The 23,258-nt window shown below is 35.0% G+C and overlaps 2 protein-coding genes and 1 pseudogene across 2 annotated transcripts; all 3 read right to left on the reverse strand.

Moving 5' to 3' along the window:
• Positions 1-1,326: 1,326 nt before the first annotated feature.
• LOC137812252 (putative transferase At1g60990, chloroplastic) lies at positions 1,327-12,275 on the reverse strand. Its single transcript, XM_068614175.1, has 12 exons — positions 12,021-12,275; positions 11,103-11,204; positions 10,381-10,414; positions 8,849-8,922; positions 8,654-8,719; positions 8,466-8,530; positions 8,228-8,315; positions 8,087-8,152; positions 6,348-6,513; positions 2,185-2,268; positions 1,981-2,108; positions 1,327-1,707 (listed from the first exon to the last, which is right to left on the reverse strand). The coding sequence occupies exons 1-12, from the start codon at positions 12,231-12,233 to the stop codon at positions 1,522-1,524; spliced, it is 1,272 nt and encodes a 423-aa protein (XP_068470276.1). The 5' UTR covers positions 12,234-12,275; the 3' UTR covers positions 1,327-1,521.
• Positions 7,775-7,919, reverse strand: LOC137813101 (U1 spliceosomal RNA; annotated as a pseudogene).
• Positions 12,276-18,394: 6,119 nt separating the features above from the next.
• On the reverse strand, positions 18,395-23,053 carry LOC137812253 (kinetochore protein NUF2 homolog). The gene is made up of 11 exons (XM_068614176.1): positions 22,786-23,053; positions 22,488-22,706; positions 22,328-22,418; positions 22,080-22,259; positions 21,450-21,539; positions 20,911-21,018; positions 20,089-20,142; positions 19,773-19,887; positions 19,285-19,442; positions 19,110-19,205; positions 18,395-18,798 (listed from the first exon to the last, which is right to left on the reverse strand). The coding sequence occupies exons 1-11, from the start codon at positions 22,953-22,955 to the stop codon at positions 18,697-18,699; spliced, it is 1,383 nt and encodes a 460-aa protein (XP_068470277.1). The 5' UTR covers positions 22,956-23,053; the 3' UTR covers positions 18,395-18,696.
• Positions 23,054-23,258: the final 205 nt, after the last annotated feature.

Consider the following 23,258-nt stretch of genomic DNA (forward strand, 5'->3'; position numbering starts at 1 on the left):
ATTTAAAACTATAAATTTTAAATAGGATCTTCAATCATAAAAATAAAAGCTTAAGATATAAATAGAAGTCGTATAAAATGTTTTCATTTAAACAAAAATAGTAAAAATATTTACAAAGTGGCCCGCGTGAAATATATGTTATACCCAAATGCAGTATAGATTGGGTCAAAGAAGAGACAAACCTTTGTTTTGTTTCTCTTGTTTTCTCAAGAGAAGTCGCATTCACTTCTGATATGCTATATGAATAAATTAATTAATACTAAATTAGCAGAATACAGTGTTTGCACATTATAACATAGAATTGAAGTTCTTCAAAGCGAGTGGTTGAAGACTTCTTTCTTTAGTAGTAGTTGAAACCTAAAACTCCTTTTTCAACATATTAAACTTAAGAGTCAAGCTTTTACCTTTAATATCTGAGTCTTTTCAAATAACAGCTCATTACAAAATTTAATGAATTGTTGTCGTATGAGTTTTTATTAAATAATTAACATTTAATTGAAGAAGTATAAAGAGAAGAGCAACAGCCTAATAAAGTTAATTTCATTCTATAAAAGTATTTTCTTGATAGAAAAAATAATTTTACTAAAACTGTTTATAGCTCACAACTGACTTCGATCCACATCTTACGGACACTGCCACGACACGGAAATACATATAACTTTTAAAATGTAAAACACTGGGACAAGGATCTATATATTATATAATTTTGAATTATATAGATTGAAAATAAATATTTATGGGCAAAAGTATATTTCAAATTCTTTTGGGAGCAGGAAAATATTTTTCATGACTGATTCAAAAAAAATTGTTCCTTATTTTTATAATCATAATAAAAATTTATACAATAAATTTGAGTTTTTAAAAACAGACACTTCACTTATAAGTGTGCTACGAGTGTCAACGTCGATACGTGTGTCCGACACGGATACGCTATTTAAGAAAAGTGTCTGTCCACATCTCAAACTAGCCTTTGGTTATCCCAAGATTAATCGTGATATTTTTTTAATAAGAATTAGGTAGAAAAGTTTTGTATTTAAATTTTATAAGATTTTTATATGATAATAACATTCTACTTTGTATCCTGTGTAAGGCAAGTTGGTAAAAAGGAACAATGGTTGCATTTTGACCCAGAAAGGATGATTAGAAAACAAGTTCGTCAAAGGAGTGGTGCTGCAGTCTTGATTGGCGAAAGGAAACATCTTTGGTTTAGCAGACAAGAACACAAATTCGAAAAGTTATTGAGACCCCTATATTGAATGGACTCAGTCTGCTCCATTCTGAAAAGGTCATTCGAGGGAAAAAGAAGCAACCTCCAAGAAAAAGAAATGAAGCAAAAGATATAATCTCATCAAAGATTGGTGCTACTATTGACCAGTTATGCTAAATGCAAAAAGTCATCGCAAATATGATAAAGATTAAAAAAAACCTTATCAAATTTTCTAGTAAGGTGCATGAATTTCTTCAACACCACCAATGATCGCCACAACAGAAGCACAATAATGATATCAATGCCCTTTATAATCAGGAAGTTGAACTGGCAGATGGTGGGCGCTGCTGAGAAAGAAAAGGTACTTCCACCACTGTTCCCTTGATGTTGTCTCCTACAATTACAGTGTCTCCCTCCGAAGCAGCTCGCCTCTTTAAGTAACCTAATCCAAAGTGTTCGGATTGCTTCCTTCCAGATGTGTAGCTAGTCAACTTTCCAACCTGCATAACTTGAAAAAACCATCAATTCTCTTCCAACCTATTCAAGGAGAAAATCAGTCATCCATTTTAACAGAACACAACCCAACGTCACAAGCTCTGACTCAGGGAACCACTATGATCTATTTCGACAAAATGGTTTTCACCACCTACCCCGTCATCTTTAGTTTCCAACAGGGATTACTTTGTGGAAATTTCCGGCTTCCTCTTTTAAACAAATACGTGAGGATTCAAGAAAAACATAGTGAATATTTTTTAAAAGAAATTAAATAGCACCTTTTTCCCATCAACTGTAATACTGCTGCCAGGTTCTGCAGCAGCAGAAAGATTAATTCCCCATAATCTCTGCTTGATTCCATCATATGTAATGAGCCTAGATATAGTCTCCTGTCCCTTGTAACAACCTGAAAATTTTCATAATCGAAATAACTATCCAGCAAATTTCAAAATTTTATGCATATGGGTAGACCGGTTACACACCTTTATTTAGAGAAACTGAGCTCCATAGACAGGCCTCGAGGACGTTGAATTCATTCGTAAGCTCCATTCCAGGGGCGGGCCTCCCTAAGAAGTCAAGTAATGATCAAAACTGGGTAAAAGAATCATAGGGAGTTAAACTAAATACACACAAACAGGGAAAAATGGAAAGAAAAAAACATAAATTACTCATGTTTCAAATTATTTATTTCAATAATTTTTCCCAGTTTCATTATCAAATAGAAATATGTCATTCAACCCAAAGACAAATATTATACGCTTGCAAATCTTCTATTATTTATAAACACAAGCCATTAACTTTTTTTTGGTTTTACATCAATATCTTTCATAGGAAGCAGTTTGGTTGAGACATGATCAAACATAAAATGTGAACACATCTCTCAATAGGGGACTCAAACTGTAGTTCGCTGCATTGTGGGGGATTATCTTCTGTTAGAAAGAGATAATGCATTCCAGAATAGCATGCACCAAAAGTTTTTCACGTGCTTGAAGCAATTTTTACATACATTGGAAGAATTATGTTGACTAATAGCATTGTTACGAGAATTCAAGTAATGTCATAATTCCTAACTCCAACACACTCTGCAACCATGAAGCTTTCGATACTTCAATTTGTTTCATGTATTTATGTCTAAATGAAATACTCTTGGATACTTTATCGATACTCTTTGAAAGCAGATTTTAAGTTTAACTCAATCTTATAAAACTAACTTACAAAGTAAGGTTTGCATCCCATTATGTTTATATTATATAATTTAGTCATATATCTGATCGATGTGAGATTACCAACATACTCTCTCATGCCAAGGACTGGACATCTCAAGTAAAGAATTAGATATTTGTAGGTAGTCTGATAGTGGGTGACAAGATAAGTCCAACAAATCTTACAAAGATAGATATTCACAAGTCCAAAAAAATAATTATTTATTTTCTTATATAGTCTAGGTCGGTAGCACACCTCTCGATCTTGGAAGTCCTATTTCCACTACGATTCACCATCGTCATTGAGGTTAGTGGTGGACCATAAAGGTGTGAGTACATTCAATACTATTGACCCTTTGTCTTTGGGTGTTTGAATGTTTGATTCAGAAGCAACTGATCACACAACTCCTTTTCTTAAGCTCTTCAATTCGTATGTCAAAATTACCAAACAACTAATTACAGTAGCAAATGGTGATACTGTACCTATATATGTGGATCCAGGAATATAACTTTAGAATCCTCCACTGCATTAAAAGATGTTTCATATGTTCTACAACTAACCAACTGACTTATCTATATACAAAACCTTACAAAAGGTTTGAATTGTTCAATAAGTTTTTTCTCTTATTGTGTATTTAAGGACTTTACCATGAGGAAGACGATTTTAATTGCTAAGCAGCAAAGTTGGTTGTATCTTTTGGAATCCAAGGGCCAAAACAAAACAAAAATCATAAGCCAACAAGTAACATCATAAACATGGACAAATTCCCAAATATTACATTATAATAGACTTGGGCATCCCTCCTTTAACCTTATAAAATCTCTATTTCCTTAGTTCACTACAGAGTACGTTAAGTCTTTCAAATGTAATATTTGTCAACTGTCAAAGCATCATCGTACATCTTATCCCATCTCTGGTAATAAGAGTAATTTCCCATTTGACTTTATGCACTGTAATGTTTGGGGACCTGTTTTAGAATCTATTTTTGGAGTAAAATGATTTGTTACTTTAATTGATGATTGTACTTGTGTCACCTGGACATTACAAAAAATAAATTTGAGGTCTTTCAATTTTGTACTAATTTTTCTGTCGTGCTCAAAAACAATTTCGTAAAAGAATTAAATCTTGTAATGATAGTGCATATGTGAATCAAGAATTCTCCAAATTTGTCTCATAATGGTATTATTCATGAACTTACATGTTGTAATACTCCACAACAAAATAAAGTTGCAAAAAGAAAGAATCGTCATCTTTTAGCAGTAGCTAGAGCCCTCATTTTTTAAATATTTGTTCCCAAAACCTATTAAGGAAAAGTTGTGTTAGCTGCTACATAACTCATCAATAGGTTACCCACTTGTATCTTAAATATTGTTAATCTTATTGAGTTTTTTTTGTCTTTTGTTCCCTCCACTTCCTTAGTGTCAAGTCTACCTTGTTGAGTATTTGAAAAAAAAAATTCTTCACTCTCAATTTTAATCGCAGTAAATTAGATCCTGGAACTCTTAAATGTGTTTCTACTAATTATCCTCCTAATATAAAAGGGTACAAATGTTATCATCTAAGATTCATTGTGTCTATATCAAAATGGACGCAACCTTTTATGAAACAAAATCCTTTTTTGTCAACCCTACACTTCAGGGAGAGAAAACACTTGAAACAAAGGAGCTTTCCTTTTTGTTCATTATCATATCTATCTTTACAGGATGCTCAAGATCCAAGTGATGAAGTCACTACAAAAATGAGATAAAACCAACCCACAATGAGGAAGAAGACATTCTTTGAAAAAAAAAATGTCAAAGAAAACAACCCACTTTGACTCTAAAGCAAAGTTGTCTGACTTTGACGTGAGGAGCCATGAAGGCAACACTGAGGAGGTAAGTGCTACTGAGGATTTACCCATTGCGTTGAAAAAATGAAAAAGATCGTGTGTTAAATATCTTACTTCTCAATATATTTGCACTAACAATCTCTCTAATAGACAATAAAGCTTTATTGTTGACATTGATGCCAAAGAAATTCCTACCTCAGTCCAAGTAGCCATGAGAAGTGAATATTGGACTCAAGCCATGAAGGAAGAGATGTATGCATTAAAAAAAACTAAACATGACACTACAAGAAAATCATTAAATAGAAACCAATTTTAGAAACTAAAAATAATTAGTTGCTATATTGACAAAATTAGATACTATTTTAGAGACTAAAAAAATTATTGGTATCTAAATTAGTTTCTATTATTGATAAATAGTTTCTAAATTGGTATCTATTAACTACCTAGGTTTTAGCTACCAATTATTTAGATTTTAAAGTTGGTATCTAAAACCTTGGTATCTAATTAAATACCAATTTAGAAACTATTTATCAATAATAGAAACTAATTTAGATACCAATAATTTTTTTTATTCTCTAAAATACTATCTAACTTTGTCAATATAACAACTAATTATTTTTTGTCTCTAAAATTTGTTTTTATTTAATGATTTTCTTGTAATGTCAGAGATTGTTGACAAACCGAGATAAAAATGTGGTAGGGTGCAGATGAGTCAGTAGACAAGTATAAAGCTAGATTGGTCGCAAAGGGGCATACTCAAACTTATCAAATTGAGGGGAAACTTTCTCTACTGTAACAAAAATGTCTTTCTTTTGGAGCTTTAGACAAAGAAGTGTACATGGATATTCCTCCAAGATTTCAAACTCATAATGGAAGAACAAGGTATTCCTCCGAAAAAAAGACCTTATATGGTCTTAAACAATCTCCAAGTGGTTTGGGAGATTTACAAAAAGCAATGATGTGCTTAGGATATAAGCAATGGTTTGGGAGTTCCCATTGAATAGTATCATAGAATTGAAATTGAAGTCAAGCTTAAGAAAGGGGCAATTTTTTAGAAAGAAGACACTTTGACCCTGAAGATATATATTGAGCAGACTAAGCAGGTGTTGTTGCTAACAAAAGATCTAGATATGGGTACTATATGTTTCTTGGAGAACATCTAGTGACCTAGAGAAGCAAAAAAATAGGATAAAGTATGCATAAGCTAAATTGAGTCATTGCTCAAGGTGTATGTAAAGGACTCTAGATGAAGACCATACTTGATGACTTTAAAATAAAGGTTGACATCCCTATGCAATTGTACTTTGATAACAAGTCAGTCATGAACATTGTCAATGATCCAGTCCAACATAATAAGACCAAACATATTGAAATTGACAGCCACTTCATCAAAGACAATCTTGACAAGCATAGTGGTTACAACCTGCAAAACTTCAAATAACAAACAACTTCACTAAAGAGCTTCAAGAAAGATTCCAAGATCTTGTAAGCAAGTTGGGAATGATTGATATTCATTAATCATTCTCTAAACCCTAAACCCTAAACATCCTTTATAAAATAAAAGCAAACAACCATGAGATACAGAAATATGCACATATCTAAGTAGTTCAGTACCTCGCAAAATCCGTAATTTATTCCATGCATTAGAACCCATTGGAATAGCCCCCTGAGCAAGAATAGCTTTCCAAATAGACGGAGCAGTAGCTGGAGACATCAATAATGAAAAACCACCTTCAGAAATGATGTTTCCAACCCCAATAGTTATGGGCTGCTTATCAACCTACAATTACAAATATATTTGAGAACTTGTCCACGAGAATAGTAAAACATTACGCAAGTCTTTATGCTTTTTAACAATTGGGAAACAAATGGGAAAAAAAGGAATTACTAAGTTTTGGTTTTGCCATTGATTTGAAAGTCAACTACTTTGGAAGTAACATAAACTTAACACAAGAAATGCTTGCTACACACTCTTTTCAATACATTCCCTATTACTGGTTGAAATTTAATAAAAACCATGAAAATCGTGTAGGCCCACTATTTAATGAACCTCATTCGAGATTTTGTAGTTTATCATATTTTTCAACCAATAAACAGTTTTTTAGCACTCTTCTTTAACACATTCTAAATTTTTTAAGTTATGGAAATCATGAACAACCACTCTTTTCAATACATTCCCTATTACTGGTTGAAATTTAATAAAAACCATGAAAATCGTGTAGGCCCACTATTTAATGAACCTCATTCGAGATTTTGTAGTTTATCATATTTTTCAACCAATAACAGTTTTTTAGCACTCTTCTTTAACACATTCTAAATTTTTTAAGTTATGGAAATCATGAACAACCACGAACCATGGGAACTTGTTACCTCTTACGAAGTGGTTTAAACCTAATTCAATCCTACAAAAATGGTTTGTAAGATAAAGATTGTCCTCACTTATAATTGTACTTTTGGCACTATATCTTGTTGATATGAGACTAGGGTTTGATATTTATGTGTGGTTTAATAGGAACCAGATAACAGTGGCATAGAAGCCTCAAAGAATTTGACTATGATAGGCTCTGAATGGCTTTAATACCATCTTAGTAAGGGGGTTTATGTCTAACTAAACCTCACAAAACCGACTTGTAAGGTGAGGATTGCTCCACTTATATATTATAATTTGGCATTATTCCTAATTTATGTGGGATCTCCAACAATAAGTGTATAACTAGTGAGTGACCCTTTTTATGGATCTATGATAAGCTTTAATACCATCTTATAAAGTGGTTTAGGCCTAACTCAACACTACAAAAACAACTTGTAAGATGAAGATTACTATCATTTATTTATTGTATTTTTGGCACTATCTCTAGTCAATGTGGGACTAGAGTTTTTCTCATTATTACCAAAAATAAAAGTTGTAATTACAAAAGTCATTATATATACTCACTAGAAATGTAAACAACCAAAATATGCATTTCTTATACTATGAAAGTTATCTGTGAGAAACAAATAGATGAAGATAAAAACCAGCAAATAAGACTTTTTTTTTTAATTAAAGGCCCCCACTACCACAAATTATGACGTAGGCTCCATCACTTGGACAGAGCTTAGAGTAGCACCCCTTCTAAGTGCAATGAAGGTCACTTCCCTAGGCCATGGACCTTATTGATCATCCATTGACCATGTCCAGGTAAGTATAGCAAATAAGACTTGTTTGATCATTGAAGTTGTTTTGAAAAATAAACAAATGCAGACATCATTAAGCATACACAACCAGTATCTCGTACAGAGAAACTAGTGATGAGAAAGACAACTACAAATTAGTGCACATGCTTCACAAAATCAACCTGTTTGATCATGCTTACATTAAAATGTTGATGTGTGCCATATGGTTTTCCAACAAGATCACCAAGGTTCAAATTCTCCATCACCTGCTCATTTCATTATATTGAAAATTACCAACACTGTCAATCTTGACACTAAATAGGTATTACAATGCACCTTACTTGGCCACTTTTGGGTCCCACCATAGCAAAAAAGCTGGTTTGCTTAGTTATGTCTTGAATCTCTACCTTATCAGCAAAAAATATGTACCTTAAAATCATTACATGTAAAAGATTTAGTTCATGTATTTGATAATACTCATTTATGAAAAACAACTATGTATTTGTTTTCTCTCTTTATCCTTTTAATTTTACTTATGTTGGTAAATCCTGACAATACAACTAACAAGAAATTACCTACTTGTTCAGCATTTCCATAATGGTCGTACAGGTCTTTGGAGAAACCACTAATGTTATCGCATTTTTCTATCAAAAAGCAACAAGGGAAAGATGGTAGTCAGCTACATGATAATTAAGATAATTGCAGAAAAGATAACCCCAAATAAATTTTCTGAGCATTAGAAGGAAGGATGAAGAAAAGGAAATTACCATGAGCCATGCATGAGCAATATCTATTGTTCGAGCTGTTGGTGTTACAAAAACAGTGTCACATCCCTGAGGATTGCAGTTAGAGATTCAATTATTTAATCATCTATTTATAAAATGAAGTATAAAAATAAACTGACTAGAACTTGCAAATAATACATAAATGTAGAAACAAAGCTACTTTCCCCCAACACGTACTTGTCCTTCATGTAGACATTCAAAGTTTGCAGTGCTCTGATTGTGAAGGAACTTAATGCGATCTTCTCCACTGACTTTGTTTCAAATGAGCCAAAATATTTGCATGTAAAATTAAGAAAACAATAAAATATGTCAATGACTCATCTCTCAATCACCTAAGAGATAAGGTGAAGAATTGTGATTGGTTTAATATCTTTAACACGCCCACACAAGAGCCCCTTGTAGATGTGTACAGACAAACCCACTCTACCTTGTGCTAAACCTCAACATCTCATGGAGGCCGTGGTATGGTACCCTAAAAGGACCAACTCTCCCAATAGCTGAAGTTATAAGGTTAAGCCTCATGATTGATTTTACATCTCACTTAATTAATAACTAACTAAATAATCATCATACCAATCACAAAAGGAAAAATGGAAACATCAAGACTCCAGCCAGGTAATTGAAAGCAAGTGATAAAATTGTGGCAATATAAAACTTACGTTTTATTTGAACAAGAATCATTTCAAGAGAACATATGCTCAGTCAAAACTTCAATCAAATGAGTAGCTACTTGTTTTACTATCTTATAGTTTATAGTAATTGAAGCCATGGCATCCCCCATTAGACATTCTTGAAGAATTTTAATGATGGCCATTTGTCTCAAGAAAAGGAGGCTCTTATGGACCTCAACCAAGCTCTCATGTTCCAAGAAGAACTTTGTAGAGACAAGACTAGTATTAAATAAGAATTATAACCTAAGACTTCAAAATTGGCACTTCCAATTCTTAAAATTTGAGCATACCCTAATAACAAATCACCAAGCAGAAAACAATGCACTACATTACTTAGTATAACAAAGAGAAAGAGCAAATATCTCTGAACTAATAGAATATGTAAATATAAAACTTTGGGTAGGTTCTTCCTCGTCAGATGTTTCCCTTCTCCTTTATAGCTTTTCTAGCTAACCAGTCTGTGCTACAAGAACCACAAAACTTTCAAATTCCAATAGTGTCAGGTATTTGCATTTCCAGAGAAACCTGAATGATAAAGAAGCTGCAGAACTGAAATGACTCCTGTTGATGCTGGAGTCATTTAATATGCCCCCTGACTTAATGCAGAAGTGCAAACTGTTGACAACACGGGAGAACTTTTGTGTAAATCCTACTTTTACTTTATTACCCACAGATATAAGCCCTATGGTCTATGGACATTCAAGGTTCCTCCAAGCTTTAGGATTTGTATGGACTGAAGAGTCTCAAAAAGGTATTGGGTATTGGTAAGCAGCAAATTAGGAGAGGAAATGGTGCAGTGTAGGTCATGTGTGGGTCTTCTCTGAAAATGTAGCCGACCTATTTATTCTAACTTAAAAGACATTTTACAATATAACAATTCACTAAAATTTTTAAAAAAAACTATTTCTACCTTTTCTGTTAGTAATTCCTTTACACTTGTTTTTTGTTAGCAGCAGTTTTATTTTATATAATCCCAATATGCCTGAGAAAATGCATTGCCGTTGTGTGGAGAGGCAATGGTGCAGGAAAAGCAAGTACCTCTTAACCGGCCAAAGTGTGAAAGATCCACAACCTATGCCATTGGATGTCATAAAGAATTAAATTAAGCATACAACTAAATTATACATTATCTAACAACATATTAATATATCTTAATATATCTCTATGACTAATATACATAATTTGGTAAGCATGAAACTACAAGAGTTCAAATTTGTATTAACATTTTAGAAAACTTGTTGGTAGCCATATAAGCTAGTTCACCTTTTGTAAAGTTGGAAACTACAAGGTCAGAGATTTAACCAAAATTAGATAAGTGCGCATACGTGTTTACTTTAGTACTCCCTCTGAAAGAGTATTTACTTGTTTTTTTTTTAAATTATAGACTAAATAATAGAAGTTCTAGAGTAAGTAATAGAAGTTATTAATTAATAAAAGTTAAAAAAAAACATAAAAATTTACATACTTCGGTATAAAAATTTACTGACTTCAATTTTTCAATCTGTAACTTCTTCTATTACTCAGTTTGTAACATCTGACATTCAAGTCTTCAATTTCAAAAAGGATAATACTAAGTCAATTTTAGTGCCAACAAAATAAGCCGTAAGGACTACCATATTTTCTTCGCCTACTAGATTAAGCATCTCAATTCAAAGAAATAAATAGAGTAAGCATTGATTTTTGTGGTTTATTTTATATTGTTTGTCAAGCAGAGAGAATGAGAAAACACACTAAACTACACGCATAAAAAAAATACATACCACAACCCCGTTCTCTACAGCATCCAGTGCTTCATCGTCATTATGAAACGTCTCAATGATCCCTTCCCCAGAAATATCTCTGCCTGCAGTTTTGACATCATCCTGCAATGAGTAAAGATAATAACTCGACAATCAAAAAATGCACTTAGCCCCCTGATTTCTCTACTCTTATTGAGCAATATCTAAGGGTACTTAAAAAAAACAGAAGATATAATATATTGTTAGTCCTTATACATTACACTAATTTTAAATTTGATTCTGATATGACATAAAATGTTGTCCATTGGAGGTACAACACAATCAATTCTATGAACCAAATAGAAAATATAGAGATCAGAAATACTATTATAACATTCGCTGTGACAACTCAATCCCTGTGTATTGTATACTTCATACTAACTCCATACCAGTCTCACAATATAAAACAGAAGCAAACAACAAGAACAACATTGGAAATTGTAAATATAGAAACTAAATTGAAAGTTTTTTCAATTAGGAACCAAAATAAAAAATGTTATGTTTTATTTTTCTAAAAGTTATAAAATCAAGTTCTCTACCGCAATAATTTATCAGTCTTGAGCAAAACATACAAGTAAATACCAACAAAAGTCACAGTAATGGGTAACTACTATCAACTGATCCAGAAGTTTAAGCCTCTAGGTTTGAAGTAACTAAAATGTGAAAACATTAAAATTCAAAAAACAAGTTTCCTAGATAGGAATCATCATCTTCAAAATCCAAGTCATTTTCTTTATCATTTCCACTACAATTATAGCAGAAGATTTATTCCTCTTCCAGAACTTCATCAATCTCTAGTTCTTCTATCGCGCGCCACACCCCGCGATTCCGCGACGTCGCAACTGATAAGCGTGCAAAGCAAGAAACGAGAAAGAATGCTTAGAAATGTTGGAAAATTACCAGAAAGTCATGATCAATAGGAGGAGGAGAGAGGTCAAAAGGCAAGGAGTGAGCACAAATCAAAGACATTGACTTCTTCTTGTTCTTGTTCTTCGTGAGACGCAGAGAGCAAAACGCAACGTTTGGGGGGAACAGAGAGAGACGCCATGGTAATGCTTGGTTTTGAGGAGGGTGGAGCGAAGGTGGTGGTGCCACCGTCACAGTTGTTGTCATTTGGGATTAGATAATTGAAAAGACAATAAACTCTTTCAAGTTTCAAACGTGAGAAGGGTTGGTTTATAGCATCCAATTTTTATATTTTTTGCTACTTTGGGATAGAGCATGGAAAAAAATAAAACACAAGAATAAGAGATAACTTAAATAAATAGATAAAAATATCTAACAAAAAAGTAGAATGATGGTTATTTTATTTGATATTATTTACTACTTTTGATATTATATTTTAGTTATTTAATATTGTAATGAAAAAACAACTCTCATCACTTATCAATTATGGATCTATGAATTATACAGACAATATCATTTAATAAATTTTGTGTGTGTTTTTTTTATTAAATAATTTTATCCTTTAATGAATTAAAGATTTTTTATTTATTTATTTAACAAAATAAATAATCAAATAATTTTTCTTTATTTTAAAATAATTAAATAAATTTTTAAAATAACGGATACATAATTTTTTAATATTAATTTTACAAAATTATATATATTAAATTATTTTATTTTATTATTTTAGTTCATTATTCATAAAAAATAAAATTCTATATATGTAATAAAAATATGAATACACATAAACAAAAACTAGTTTTATATAAAAAAAAATACTTAAAAATATTTATTATTTTAATAATAAACATAATCATTTATACATATACACAAAAACAACTCTTTCCCCAGATTGTATAGATGGATTTGTAGGAGAGGCTTGTTTTCGTGCACCTGCAAATGTGAGAATGAACAAGATAAAAGCTAGTTGCATATTTTACTTACATTATTCCATCTTTGTGCACTAGTTCACATCATTGAATGCAAACCAATAGAGTCATTGGATGTTGACATTAAAAATCCATGAATTTATGTTTTTCCTTTGGACATTGCTTCCTTCTTCCTAGCTTACTTACTCAGAGTATGCTCACTTCCTTTTCTTGCTTTGAGATTTGTTGTTTTCTTTCTTGATGGTGTTTCATGATGGTTTGGTTGGACTAAGAATGCGTTTTTTTTAAGAAATCAATTATGTTCACATATAATTTTAACACTAAAAACAAATAAGTTCACATATTCCTTTTAATTGTCAACATGCTTTTATATAGACATGGTCGAAATGTGTTTTGATTTATGATTGCATGGTTGACATGTGTAAAGGATATATGGATTGAAGCATAATCAATTAGGTTGAGGTTAGTAATCAATTATGGTTGTGTTTTTTTACAATGTTGTCGTTGTATATTCAACTACCATGACTTTTATCAATAATGTCTTTTATATTTTAAAATTTAGTAGTGGTGTCTTTTTCTATGAAAAGTAAAACTCGTGTAAGATCTTATGAAATTCCTCGTATTAAGCTACTGGTAGTTGATGAGGTTTTAAATCAATCATGATTATTTAGTAAGCATGGTCAAATTATTGAATATGTTAAGGGTTTACACATGGATAGTTCTTCCTTTAAAATTAATGGATTTTTCATACTTCGATCATTTATATACATATTGTCATCATTATGTAATATTTTAAGAGTTAAAATGTTTTGTCTCTCAGTCAACTCCTTATTATGAAAGATATTTTTTTCCACAAATTTAAAAGTGATGAAAGTTGGTCATTTGTATAGTGAGGTTAACAAGAGAAAGATCAAAAGCAAAATTGCAAAATGATTTATTATGGCTAATATGATGTATCAAGAAAAAAGTTATCATTTCCAAACATTCTTGAAGAGATGCATTACGATCGTGACGTGACATTCAGTTTCATGAGGAGACTAGAGATGCAAGGTTGAAATGTCATAGATGTACATGGTTTGAATATTAATGATGGATGATTGCATTACTTGTATGTGCATATTTTAAGTCTCCGAGCCAATAATTTTGCATAGTTATTGAATAGATGTATGTAATTTGAATATTAATGACAAATCGTTACAATACTTCTATGTGCATATCTTGAGTCTTCAAGCAACAAATTTTACATAGTTATTGCATGAAGATATTTTCATATTAAGGACTATAAAAATACATTTTGATTAATTAGTCTTATCATATTATGAAATACATGATAAAAAGCAAGAACAATGAATTGTCTCCTTCATACGACATTCTTATTTAGGATGTTGGTAGATCGACCAAGATCATAAACAATATATTTACAATCAAGACCCACCGAATATTGATTATGAAATTCAAGTAGTGTTAAAGAGTTGTAGGAAAGATTAAACAATTTAATCATAAACAAAATATTTTGACACAATACAACAAATAATTGATAGTCTATAATAAAGATTTAATCATGACTCCTATTTTTTATATAAAAGCTTTCATATGACTCCTTTTAATAAGGGAATATGTTATTTTTGTTTTTTTACTTTTTTTATTTTAATGATTATAATTTAACTCTTGTTTGTATGTTATATTCTTATAACTTTATATTTTAAATTATAATTATGTAGTTAAATGTGACACTTATTTAAATTTATTATTTGAAATTTAATTTTTGTTATCCATTATTTTACAGATTTTGTATTATAATCTTATGTTATTTTCAATTTAACTTTTAAAAGTATATTTTTACAACGATTACTTAGATATAAAATTTTTCTCAATATTAAGTTTAAATTTATTTTTAACGCAAAAGCAATATAGTTATTTTACATATTAATCTATTAAAAAACAACTTTAATTGATCAATCAAACTAATTACAAAGTTTTCACTTATTTATCTTTAATTTTTAAATTGTTCTCCTTTAATTCACACATGAATCTCTTTTCTCCATCCCTCAAATCCAGTTCCAAATCTACATACTAATATTAGGGTGGTCATGGAATGGATTTTTCAAAATCCAATCTAGATCCAAATCTAAATAAATGGATTGGATTTAAAATTCATATCCATTTTAACTAGATCAAATTTAAATGGATTTTTTTAAATTCATTTAAAATGGATTAAATCTAGATTCAATCCATTATGTTAATTAGATTAAATTCACTTTGTCAATTACATGAAATCCATTTTGATATGGACACAGACTAACTTGGTTCGAATCGGGCCTAAGCCGACTCAACCTGAACGCGGACCAACTCGGTTGAGTCGGCTTAGACCCAATTCGACAACGGCTCGAGCTCGGACGACTCGACATCAACTGACTCAACATCGGCTCGAGCCCATACGACTAGACATCGGCCCGGGCCCATACGACTAGACATCGGCCCGAGTCCATTCGACTCAACATTGGCCCAGGTCTGCTCGACTTGACATCGGACCGAGCCTGCTCAGCTCAACATTAGCCAGGGCCCAATCGACTCGACATCGACTCAGGCCCGCTCCACTCGACATCGACTCGAGCCCGGACGACTCGACATCAGTCCGGGCTCGAACGACTCAACAATGGCAGTTTCTTCCTGCAGCCCTACCTTTTTCTTCCTGCACCCCCACAATTTCAGGATTTGGGAGTGTGCTATGGATTCATCAATCCGGAAGTAAATCATGTTGCATTCCGGATGAGGGGGTGTTACGGAAGCAAAGTTTGCATAAATTATTGATTTCCAGATTGTTGAATCTGGAAGCCTAATTTTTATTACGGATTGGTGGATCCGAAATGATTTTTTTCAATTATGGATTTCTGAATCCGGAATGCATATTTTGAATTATGGATTGATGGATCCATAATGGTTTTTTCAATTATGGATGTTTTGCATATTTTTATTTTGGATTAACACTATTATTCATGTACTACCGAAAGCATCAATATGGGAGATTACCGAATGCACCAATCCAAAAATTTAACGGAAGCGCCAATCCGAAAATTTACAAGATTTCATAATCCGGAATACAAAAAAAAATGTACAGTTTATATAGGAATAGTTTTGTCTTTGCGAAACTGCCCTCAACAATGGCCAGGGCCCAATCAACTCGACATAGACCTATGCCCGCTCAACTTGACATCGACCCAAAATCGTTCAACTCGACAATGGCTCGGTCGACCTAAGCCCAATTGAATCGACATCAACCCAAGCCCATACGCCTCGATAATGGTCTAGGCCTGGATGATTCAACATCGGCCCAGGCCCGCTCCACCCGACATCGGCTCGAGTCCAGACGACTCGAAATTGGCCTAAACCCGGACGACTCGAAAATGGCTCGTGCCTGGATGATTCGACATCAACACAAGCCCATTCAACTAGACATCGGCACAGGCCCGCTCAGCTTGACAACGACTCGGACCCGCTCGACATTAGCAAGGGCCCAATCGACTCGCCATCGACCTGAGCCCGCTGCACTCAACATCAACTCGAGCCCGAACGACTCGACATTGACTCGGGCCTGCTCGACTTGACATCGACCCAGGCCCGCTCGGCTCGACATTAGCCAGGGCCCAATTGACTTGACATAGACCTAGGCCTGCTCCACTCAACATCAACCCGGGCTTGCTTAGCTCGACATCGACCCAGGCCCAAGAGACTCAACATTGTCTTAGACCGGCTCGACTCAACATCGATCTGGGCCCAATCGAATCCACATCAGCCCAGGCCCAAACGACTCAACATCGGCATGGGCCCAGAAGAATCGACAATGGCTCGAGCCTAGATGATTCAATATCGACCCAGGCCTAATCCACTCGATATTAGCCTGAGCCCAATCGACTCAACATCGACCCGAGCCCGCTCCACTCGACATCAGCCCGAACCTAGACAACTCGACATCGTTCCAAGCCCAAACGACTCAAAATGGGTTTGGGCCCGAACGATTCGACATCAGTCCGGGCCCAGATGATTCGGCATCAGTCTGGGCTTGGACGACTCGTCAATGGACTGGGCCCAACAACTCAAAATCGACTCGGGCCAATTCGACTTGACATCGTCCTTGGCCCGCTCAGCTCAACATTGGCCAGGGCCCAATCGACTCGACATAAACGCAGGTATGCTCCACTCGACATTAGCCCGAGCCCGGGAGACTCGACATTAGCTCAGGCCGGCTCGACTCGACATTGGCCCGGGCTCGAGAGACTCGACATCAATTCGAGCCTGTTTGGCTCGACATCGACCAGGGCCCAATCAACTTGACATCGACTCGGGCCCGCTCCACTCGACATCGACCCGGGCCCATTCGACTTAACACCGAGCCGAGCCCGAGAGACTCGACAATGGCTCAAGCTCGATCGACTTGACATTGGCCAGAGCCCAATCAACTCAAAATCAACTCGGGCCCATTCGGCTCAACATCAACCCGAGCTTACTCAGCTCGACATTGGGTTGGGCCCGTTCGGCTCGACATCAACTCAGGCCCGAGAGAATCAACATTGGCTCGAGTCCACTCGACTCGACTTTGGCTCGGTTCCAATCGACTCGACATTGACCTAGGCCCGCTCCACTCACATCAGCTCGACCCCGGGAGACTCGACATTGGCTCGACTCGCTCCACTCGACATCGGCTTGTCCCCGGGAGATTCGACATTGGCCCAAGCTCGCTCCACTCAACATCAGCCCAGCCTAAGGAGACTCAGCATTGGCCCGGACCCGTTCGACTTGACATCGACCCGAGCTTGCTCAGCTCGACATTGCCATGGCCCGTTCGATTCAACATCGACTCAGTCTCAGCGACTCGACATCAGCTCAGGTTTGCTCGGCTCGACATCGACTTAGGAATGCTCGGCTCGACAACGAACCAGGCGCGCTCGGCTCGACAACGAACCAGGCGCGCTCGGCTAGAAATCAGCTCGAGCCCACTCAGCTCAATATGGGCCCGGGACTGCTCGGTTAAACATCTGCCCGGGCCCACTCAACTCGACATCGACTGGATTGGATTGTCTTGGCATAACTTGGATCAGGCCAAGTCAAAATTCATCCCAAATGCAATTTGGATAATCCAAAAATGTATCAAATCTATATCTAATCCATATCCAATTAAATGGATTGGATTTAAAATTCAAAAATATGGATTTGGAATAAATCCATTTAAATGGGTTAAAACTAATATGGATATGGATACATATGGATTGGATTTTGTAATTTGGATTTTTTTGCCACCCTTAACTTACATATTTAAAAAAGTTTACTTGTCATAAATTTTAGCTATGACAAATAAACTTGTACCCTGTTTATCGCACAAGCCAAAAAAACTAGTTAAATTAAATACAACAAAGCAAGATGAAGAAACGGATGAACATTAGATGATTAATAAATATATTAAATAGATTGAAGCAAGATAAAAAAGAATAATACATTATGAATAGGAAATATTCATTCAACCAGAGGCATAATGACCTAGAGGCTAGAGCAAACCATCTCAGGGAAGGGAACAAGACATTCAATCAACTATTGAACTAAGTGTGGAAGAAGCATGAGGTGGGGATTTTAGCCACTATTCTGCAGCAAGATGGTGATGTGACTAAGGCATAACCATTAAAAAAATTCTAAAGGATTTTTTATGATAACATGTACTCAACTATGCAGAGTAAGGAAGTGTTAGATCGCTAAACCGAAACTGAAATGTCAGATCCACCTCCTTGAGTGGCCTTGAGTCTTTTTTGCCCAGATTCAATCACATCTGCAATTGGATTTGCATACTTGTGAAACTGCAAAAATCCAAAACGCGATAGTCCAATTATTTCTCATTCACTATAACAATAAGCGAAACAAAGATCATCATGCAAGATTTAGAACAGACACGGCAGTGCCAGGAGCATGGAATCAAGCTAATCACATCACAAAAATTAAACAGTAAAATAAAACTAGAGTTCACGTGAAAGATGTAACTGTATGGACCAACTTAAGAAACTTCTAAAAATTTTGTTCAGTGCAAGAAGCATGGATGCAATTTGAAGATTTTTAAGCCAAACATGGTGATTAGATCACACAGATGTCCAAAATATAAAAAATGGCCTACCGCTTCAACTAACTCTTCACATTTGCGGCCTAACCGCTCCACTTCAACTGCTGCAGATTCTTTTACTGATGCAATTTTACTATTTATGGCATCCGCCTGTCCATAGCAGATAAGAAATAAATACTTAATCTTTCATCAATTATATCCATTTATCCTGAAACTTAAAAAATGCAACCTCAGATAGCACAGCCTCCACATTTCTCTGCCTTGTTTCTGTAGTAGAGCACTTAGATTCCACCTCTGATTTTGTACTGCTTAAATATTTAGTTGCTTCTTCCCGCATAATATTGCACTCTTTCTCCGTCTGCTTCATTAATTCTTCCATCTGCTCAACTGGGGAAGGGAAAACAAGTCGAAAAAGTTGAAGATAAAACACAACAAAAAAAATGCAACCTTAAGGAACAGTTTACATAGCATGAAAGTTTTCGACAAAAATCGCTAAAAGTAATGTGACGTACAGTTGTGCTGCTTTTCAGCCAGCAAATGCTATTTAAAAGAGAGAGAAGAAGGAAAACAAAACTATTGAACAAAAATCAAGCCAGATTACTTGTGAGCAGCAGTTTTTGTAGATTGTGTTTCGTAAATGTTATCATCACTCGTGCTAAAACGGTTAAGCCATCAATCCATAAGTAGAAACATAGCATTGTTTGCACTAGAAGGTACCTTTACTTTGTCTTTCAACCAGTCTGGCCTCAAGTGACTTCTCTAACATTTCTTCATCGCTAAGTTTAGCTTTCAACGTTTTAAGATCCTTTTCAATAGCTTTACCAGAATTTACCTATAGAAGACAAAACTGACATCAAACAAGGTTTTGCATCGTAATAATCTTTGAAGGAATGTGGAGAAGTCCATAATAAATCTCATATCTCTAAGCACTCCAATTTAAGCTCCGTTAAAGAAAACACTTCTTGCCCCCAGCAGATTTTCAGTCATTATGACAAATGCCAGAGCAGAAGTCAACTGATCAGAGTATGTTTACCTGTTCTTGTATATCCTGCATCAGCTTGTAGTGTTTTGACATTTTCTTGTACACCTACAAAAAATGATTCACGATAAAGTGATCAACATTCAAGCAACAAATCATCGTGAATTGGTCCGTGTGTTACAGCTCTTTACATTGTAGTTTGCCTTCTGAAATTATGTAAGTATTATAGATATTAAAGATTGAACAATATCCATGGCAAATTTCATCTGTCAATCCATGATGCCGTTTGATTTTCTAGTCACAATGCAAGGGACGTTTCAGCAATGGCACCAACTAATTGACTACTCAGTTCAGTCATAACTCAATAGGTCAAGGCTTCACAAAATTAAAATTGTGTTGCAATTGCATTCTGGAATAAATTTCAAGTATGTTTGGTTGGAAGGAAAGGAAATAGAGAAGAAAAAAAAATACATATAACAAAATATTTTTTCTAGTTTGGTTAGAAGGAAAGTAAGAGGAAATGCTAAAGAAAAGTTGAAATTTATAAACAAAATTTCCTCTCCTTCCCGGCTTGTACTGTCCTTTCAACTCAAATTTCAAACTTTTCTCTACACTGTTCAAAACACACAACTCCATAAGTAAATTAAAATAGAAATTTACTGTCATGAATCATGATAGTCAAATGCGGATGAAGGGGCGCTAAGAATAGACCTAGTATGCAACAAAAACTCTGGGAAATAAACTTCACAAGTTCAACAAGAGCTCTATTCACATGTAAAGTTTGCATACAAGTGTAATAATAAAAGATTAATTTACTGTGACCTAAAGTGCAGATGATGAGGGAATAAGAAAAGATCCGGTCTGCGATAAAAATACCTTGGAAAAAACTTCAACAAGGGCAGTCTTCTCGTGAAAAGCTTGCATTGCTAATTTTTCAGCATTCCTTGCCTCCTCTCGAGCTAATTTCTTTTCCTCTAAAGCTCTCTTCATGGCAAGTCAGAGTAGTAAATTTACATCAGTACTGGCAGAGTAAAAATCCAGAACTCTCTCAAAGAGCAAAAACATCTAAACCAAGCATTACAATAGAATCTTTTCACGCATTAGTAAAAATCCACTACAAATTGCAGGAAAAGGACAACAGTTTAAAACTGAAAATGTTCTCCAAAACTGGAAGATGATCAACTGTGGAGTGAGGAACCAACACGAAGGTAAGGTAGTCAAATAATCGCCAATATAATATTCATACAAGCAAATTGGTTGGAGAAATGCTATGTATGCCACGATGTTGTAGCCAAGAACACAATTAAAACCAATTAATTTTGATTATACTTGGAATAGAAGAACAAAATAAAAAAATGAATGAATTTGGATATCCATGCTACTAATTACTGGAGTGAACCAAATAAAAAAAATACCTGTACTTTATCAGGTGATTGGGCAATTCTTGAACGTAGATTTGCATTTTCTTGAACATTTTGTACCAATGTAAATTCAGCATTAGAAATCTGGGCTACGAAAAAGGAAAATAGGATAAGTATTAATATAATCTATGCACCAAGTAGTCAAACTTTCAGGAGAAATGGGGGTTGAAGTAAGCAGACCAAGGGAGGAACTTCAACACCAAACTGAAAACAATGTTTAAACAGTCAGATCACAATGTAATATGCACAAGCACAAGACCTACATAGCCTCAACTAATTAAACCAAAGCCATGTCCAATGTCTACACTCTACACAAATGAAGAGACACTTGTATCCAACTAAACATAACTAGTCCGTTTAAAGCGTTAATTGCAGATTTTTAAAAGCAGAGAAAAAGCACCTCAAAACCAACATTTTCCACAAATTGCACTCATAATACATTTACAAACTACATAATCCAAAGATTCAGCTCTGCAAGTTTATGCAAATTGTTTCAATCCTTTTACTCCTCTGCCGTTATTTCTTTAACACACCATCCAAAATCACCAAGATAAGGACATATAAGATTCAACAACTAAGCTTCAATTACAGCCCCAGAGCATTAGATGGTAAACAATGACTGACCTTCTCATCCATTTCCCCAGTCCTATCCTTCAACTTCCTCCAAGTACTCCTCAACGAACTCTGGTTTCTGTTCAGCGCCCCAACCGATTGTTTCAGCTCGTTAACTTTCGCCTCTACCTCCTGAGCAAGAGGCATCTCTCGCTCCCTCGCCTCATTGCATTCCGCAATCTCCCCTTTCAACTGCCACAAAACCACTCATTCAGTTCAAAAGAATTTGAAATTGAGATGAGATGATATCCAACACAGACCTGCAGCATCTCGTTCTCCAACTCCGCTTGCTGCACCTCCAGAGCGTTAAATTCGTTCACGATCTCCGACACCGTGTTCATTCTTGTGTCCCTGGGATGCACAAAACGACAACGACAATTAGAATTTCTCTTAATCGAGCGAGGAAGCTAAGAGACTGACCTGTCAAGGAAGAAATTGAGAAGAGCGCCGAGGAAGATGTCAGTCCGGTGAGGATCCGGCAGGAGGAAATCGGCGAAGGTGAACTTGCGAGGGCACTCGATGTCGGTGAGAACCTCCTTGATCCTGCTGAAGAGTTTGACGGCGCGAACGGATTCAACGTGGAAATCAGGGTTTTCAAGATGCTCTAGGGCGTCGAAGTCGAGTTGCTCGATGTCTTCCCTGCGGAAAAGGAAGAGAGGAAAAAGGTGAGTGAGGAATGTAGCGATGAAGAAGACGCGAAGAGAGAATAGAGAGAGACTCGAGGAGAACGCCAAGATGGAAGAGGATGCGGGTGTAGAGGTCGGAGATCAAGTCAGGGTTGGGTTTCGCGAGTTCCTGCTCCGTCACATTCGCGATCTCGAACTGCCCTAAGATTGCGACTATTTCCGGCCGCTGGAGCCTTGGGTATTCGTAATTCGACGCCGCCATCTTCTTCTTCTTCTCAAGAGTTCAAGGTTTCAATACGAGAGAAAGATCACAAACTCAAACCCAAAATTAAATTAAATTGAAATCGTCACAATTTTCCCGCCAAGTACTTCCACGGATAGCAATGGTTTCATAATGATTATAATACGAGTAAATTACAAGACTATCCTCTAAGTTTTCTCTATGTCATTTATGTATAATTTTTAATAGATTTTTCTCCTTTGTTTATTATATTTTCAGTATTTTGAGAGGTTTTAATTTCCAATTTTATTTAAAAACAGTGTATTTTTTAAAAATTGGTATTAA

This window comes from Phaseolus vulgaris, chromosome 2 (genome assembly GCF_000499845.2).
Source record: "Phaseolus vulgaris cultivar G19833 chromosome 2, P. vulgaris v2.0, whole genome shotgun sequence".
Taxonomy (NCBI): domain Eukaryota; kingdom Viridiplantae; phylum Streptophyta; class Magnoliopsida; order Fabales; family Fabaceae; genus Phaseolus; species Phaseolus vulgaris.

Coding starts and splice junctions, on each gene's coding strand:
- LOC137812252 (XM_068614175.1), bottom strand. CDS start 12,233: ATGACAACAACTGTGACGGTGGCACCACCACCTTCGCTCCACCCTCCT. Junction 11,205..12,020: donor CTATTGATCATGACTTTCTG/GTAATTTTCCAA, acceptor TACTCATTGCAG/GATGATGTCAAAACTGCAGG. Junction 8,720..8,848: donor AATGTCTACATGAAGGACAA/GTACGTGTTGGG, acceptor TGCAATCCTCAG/GGATGTGACACTGTTTTTGT.
- LOC137812253 (XM_068614176.1), bottom strand. CDS start 22,955: ATGGCGGCGTCGAATTACGAATACCCAAGGCTCCAGCGGCCGGAAATA. Junction 22,419..22,487: donor CTCAATTTCTTCCTTGACAG/GTCAGTCTCTTA, acceptor TGTGCATCCCAG/GGACACAAGAATGAACACGG. Junction 20,143..20,910: donor TTGTTGAAGTTTTTTCCAAG/GTATTTTTATCG, acceptor CATTTTTTGTAG/GTGTACAAGAAAATGTCAAA.